The following is a 5,207-nucleotide window of genomic DNA, read 5'->3' as shown; positions in this document are numbered from 1 at the left end:
GTACAGTAAGATTTCTAATTAGTGACAGAGCAGCGCACTCAGCCCTCTCTCTCCTGTCTTCCTCCTCTCTCCCTCTTTTTGCTCTCTCTGCCTGCTCTCTTTATGCCTCTTCTCTCTCTCTTTCACTCTGCCTTCAAGAGAAATAATTAGGCCAAAGCTAATAATGTTGGTCCCTCCAACACTCTGGCTGACTTCATTAGGGAAGAGAGAGGGGTCAAATGTGCAGAAAACCATTCAACTGAAACAGTGTGGAGGACCCTTCCCTTTCTCAGTGTATCTTTCACGGTCTGTTTCAGCTAAACAATATGGTCATTAGCATAGCAAATGCCTTTACACAAAGTGACCTAAGGTATCTGTGTGTGTGTTCAGTGTGAGACCCATGCAGACATTTGAACACTGGGGCCTGTTCAGGAGGATGTACTGTAGTGTTGTAGAACATTCAGATAGATATCTGTAAGGTAGAGCGTTTGCAATCAGGTTCACTGTTATTATGGATCACTATTTCATTATGTTTGTACTGTGTGTTATGTCCTGCCTCCTTTTTAAGCAAATGATCGAATGAAGCAGACAACTCATGAATGTACCCTTTTTTTATTGGACTTATATAGAAATAATTTTTCTAAACAAAGTAGCACCGTTACTTAAGTTTTACTTTATCATGTAGAACTGTCAGAAAAATAAAACTCTCGATACATTTTCAAATCTTGTCTCTGCAAATATAACATTAGTATTTGACGCGAGGTTAAAGGCCCTTTATCATAAAATAAAATATACTTTGTTCTTAAACTTTGCTCAATAAAGTACATTTACACTCAAGTAACAGCACCTACATATACATAAACAAGTGGTAAACAAATGTAATAAAATAGAAATATTAAAACTATAGTGGTGCAACAGAAAGTCCCACTGGAATCTAATTCATACAAATTTTTAGAAAGCATAAACGTTTTTTTGTTCTTTTTTGTTTGACTTATTAAGTTTTATACATTTCAACATTTCGTAATAATATAGAATAAAATATGATTTATATTACTGAATAGAAAATATGCTGGGTGAAGCGATTTAAAAGACATTTTTTGCTGAACCTATAAAAACTCCATCCCAACAGAATACTGTCAAATGTAAATACACATCCTTGTGGTTCTTGTATTTGATCCCACAGTCTGTGTGATATTCAAATAATACAGTGATCATTGCCATAAGGTCATACTAAAAAATAAAACATATTTGAACCCAGCTACAAAAAAGTTCACTGAACTTAAATAAAAAATATCTGTAAACATCTTTGCAATACGAAATATAATCTTTCAAGTCAAAAAAGAATAACATACTTCAATCTGTATTAACGTAATTAATATTACAACTTTTTCATCGACATGGAATATTTTCCCATTCTATACATATATAAGCAGGATATGTTGTTGTACTCCCTCACATGGTTGGCTGACCTTAAACTGCAGTATCTTCACCTTACAAGAACTTAAGAAGCCGATGTCCTGACAAACTTGTCTCCCTCCGACATTCAATCAGTGAAACAGGAAGGCTTTTCTCTGCTAACAGTCTGACCAAACGACTCTTAAGTACCTCAGTCCAAGACCGTTCTGCCTTTCTCCTAACTTCATAAATGTTGTGTACAATTCATTACTACGACTACTGATTACTATGCTGGAGTATTTTAAACATGCATTTGTAGATGTTGAAAATATCTTTCTCCCTCAAGCTACAGTAAGTTATAAACTATTCCGACGGAGCCCTGATGAGGGTTGTCTATCCCTTTTTTGGATACTGCAGCTTTCCTATACAAACATATGTATATACACAAACATATATCCCCATACAATAGGATCCTTTCAAGCAGAACAAGAGTCTTGTTTTAGTTGTGGTTGTTGCTATCGTAGTCAAGACCCAGTCATCTTGGTAATATTGTCAGTCAAGAAAGACTTGGTCATCTTGGTAATCAATGTTCATCTTGGTAATAACATCATAGTCAGAGAGTCATAGAGACAACGTCTTATGAAAATATACGTATGGCCTGAGTGACCCCTGTGTGGCACACGGGGCATTTGGGCTCACTCCTCTGGCAGATGCGGTTGGCACACTCCATACAGAACAGGTTGTGGCCACAGGGCACCAGAGCTGCAATTACCTCGCTCTCAAAGCACAAGGAGCAGTCGCGGCTGCCCTTTCGGCTGGTGGAGGAAGAAGAGGATGAAGAGGAGGCTGAGGAGTCGCAGGGCACCCCGGGGAGGTGGGGCCCGGGCAGAGAGGCCATGCCGTTGGAGCTGGGGTACCCGTGGAAGCACCGGGGGCCTCCTCCTGGGTCGCTGCGGACTCTCCGGGCCAGGGGGTGATCGGTGGGTCCTCCGGCGTGGTTGTTTTGGAGGGGTGGGGACAGGCGGGGCTGGGGGGTACAGCCGCCGTTCATCCTCCTCTGGCTCGTCACCATCCCGTTGGCGTTCGTGGAAGCATTGGCTGATGGGTAGATGGCAGAGGAGGTGGAGGTAGGGGAGCTGGAGGAAGAGGAGGAGGGAGTCATCCCCCGCTCGTACTGGGCCCAGAGGAGGCCGGGCGGGGCCGGCGTGGGGTTGAACCCAGGCGAGGTGTCGCTGAAGGTCATGTCAGTGCAGTCGGGCGAGATGACGTCGCCACCATAGACAAAGCCATTCCCGTTGGTGTTGATGTTCAGGTTGTTGTTGTTGTTGTTGCCGTTGCTGGCGGTGTAGCTGAGCGCCGGGGAGGGGGGGCTGTAGTCCGCCATGCGCGAGCCGCTGTTGGTGCCGAAGTAGGAGTCTGTGGACGCGCTGCCCAGGGAGGATGATGAGTCGTTGCGGTAGTTGGAGAAAGGTTTGCGTCCCGACGTGGTGGCAGCGCTCTGTGGGTTACTGGGCTTGGACCATAGGGTGGGGTGGCCATGAATGTCAAACCCAACGTCCGTGCCATTGGCATGGAAGTCGTTCTCGTCCTGGAGCTCAATGAGGCCACCAGTCCGCATGGTGATGTGGGCCTCGATCTCCTCCCGAGCACGGTCCACGTTCTCAGGCATGCCCGTCACCTCGAACACGGGCTCCTTGTCCCGGCTGGGAGTCACGATGTAGGTGTGGGTTGTCTGCTGGATGCGCTTGATGGTGGCTCCCTTGGGACCCACGACCAGCCCAACAACCCTGTAAGGAACCCGGACTTGAATGGTGGTCTGGCCTGGTAGGTTGGGGGGTCCAGGGGCCGGGGTACCACCTCCCGTTGTCCCGTTGATGCTTGTGTTCTTGTTCCGGGAGGCCCGGATCATGGAGAAGTGCTCAGCCGCAGAGATGATCTCTCTCCTTGCCATAGCGACGTCTTCCCTCCTCCCGGTCACCACGAACACCGGCTCCTCGCCACGCACGGGCGTCTTGATGTAAGTGTTGGTCTTGGCTCGTAGGGCTTTGATTTTGCATCCTGTGGTTACACAGGAAAAGGGGACAGTAAGTGCATGTCAAAATGTGGAGGGACAAAAGGCATCATGTGACTGGGGTGGAAATGTGGTCGATGTGCTGCTTGAAACAGCAGGGATGTGTGAGTTTGTGTTTTTATTCTCAGCTATTTCAAAGGCTAGAAAAACAATTCACCCTATCTTATTTGGGATAAATTCAAACCACATGCTCTACACTATCATGTCCATATGCCAGATGAGGTCAAAAATAGCACAAGTAAATGGGTGGGGGGATGCGTGCAGAATCCATGATTTTCCCTTTGCACAGCAGCATATGATAGGAGAAATGCAAAGGAAATATCCACTAACTGTCAAGATACATTTTATTTAATTAAAATGTATCTTGGGATTATACGAACATAGATAATTCTACTTGGTTGATTCAATTTCCGGGCATAATTGCATAAAGTTCTGTTCCAGCCGCCTCCAGGTGTAACTATTTTATAATTAAAAATGGGGAACAGTTGAGGAAAGCAGCCGAGGATTGAAAATCCCTGGCGTCGTGGGCTGAGGCAGAAGCCTATCTGGGACAAGAGTGTTATAACATGACAAAGGGAGTGAGTCCCTTGTGGAAATATAACACTCCCCGTCAGACGCTGCCTGTCTATATGATCACTACCGTAGCAGACAAACTATTCCTTCGCTTGCCTTTGTTTTGCCGAGGATAACAACTGACATATTGCAGTGGAAGGGAGGTGGAAACCCATATTCTGCTCGTATGTGTAACAGCAAACTAACGCCCAGACTATACTAACCTACAGTCAGTCAGTGTAACATGGACTCTGGCCAGCTGCTGGCTATAGCTGCAAGATTGTATCCTAACAAAGAAACAGCGAAAAGCAAATACAGTAACCTCCTCACCTTGTCTGCCGACGATTTCAGCTACATGCTCCGAACTAGGCACAGGGACACATTCGGTCATATTGACACTCTTTTTCCGGCTAGACTCGTTGTCATATAGCCCGTTCTCGTCGTTGTCCAAGCCGAGCAAGGAGAGCTGGTCCAGGGCTAACTGCAGGGCTCTCTGGTCGTCCAGGGCGTTCTCCTGGTTGCTCCCATTCCTCTCCATCTCGGCGAACAGTGAGCTAGGCATCTTTGCGTTTTTGCAGTCTGGAGCAGTGAGCGCAGACAAAGAGGGAAAACACGGAAGCTGGGTAGGAAAAGGAGTGATGATGGGAAAATGGGGCACCCGACCGGTTTCAAGCCAATGGTGCAAATCAGTGCGATTTTTTCTTTCTCCTCTCACAGTTACAAAATCAGTGCAAGCAATCCGCCCTACCAGAAAGGGACCTATTTTCTTGTTGATGAGCCCGACTCCCGAAATGTGCCTTGAGAAGGGCACAGAAATGCCTATTCCAGAGTTATAGGTTGGCTTTGATGGAACGCCGGCGGTGGTAATATTCCTTCACAGAGCCCCTCCCAACTGGACTCACACACTCAGCTCTTTTCTGTTTCTGTCTGACTTGCTGCAGAGCCAGACAGCACTACTGGGGGATATGTGCGAATGACGTCACCCACCAGGGCAGGGTCGGTGCGGCGCTGCTTGGTGAATTTGCATAGCCGGAACCGATTGGACAGGCGCGGTGGATGGGAGGTCACAGAAGCGCTTCCCCAGTCCCTGAAAGAAATAGCCTGTACTCCCTCCTTTGTTGTCTCCCTACAACAAAACGCAGTCTTTTTTTGATAAGAAAAGAAATGCGTTTATATTCCGACTTCCTCAAGAGGAGCTTTGTTGTTTATG

At 46.6% G+C, this 5,207-nt stretch overlaps 1 protein-coding gene across 1 annotated transcript; it reads right to left on the bottom strand.

The window, feature by feature from the left end:
- Window positions 1-1,774: 1,774 nt before the first annotated feature.
- Window positions 1,775-4,914, bottom strand: LOC139385221 (mex-3 RNA binding family member B). The gene is made up of 2 exons (XM_071130336.1): window positions 4,328-4,914; window positions 1,775-3,432 (listed from the first exon to the last, which is right to left on the bottom strand). The coding sequence occupies exons 1-2, from the start codon at window positions 4,557-4,559 to the stop codon at window positions 2,012-2,014; spliced, it is 1,653 nt and encodes a 550-aa protein (XP_070986437.1). The 5' UTR covers window positions 4,560-4,914; the 3' UTR covers window positions 1,775-2,011.
- Between the last annotated feature and the right edge of the window lie 293 nt (window positions 4,915-5,207).

Source organism: Oncorhynchus clarkii, chromosome 26, assembly GCF_045791955.1.
Source record: "Oncorhynchus clarkii lewisi isolate Uvic-CL-2024 chromosome 26, UVic_Ocla_1.0, whole genome shotgun sequence".
Taxonomy (NCBI): Eukaryota; Metazoa; Chordata; class Actinopteri; order Salmoniformes; family Salmonidae; genus Oncorhynchus; species Oncorhynchus clarkii.
Note: the sequence above shows the minus strand (reverse complement) of the source record. Positions and strands in the feature narration are given on the sequence as shown.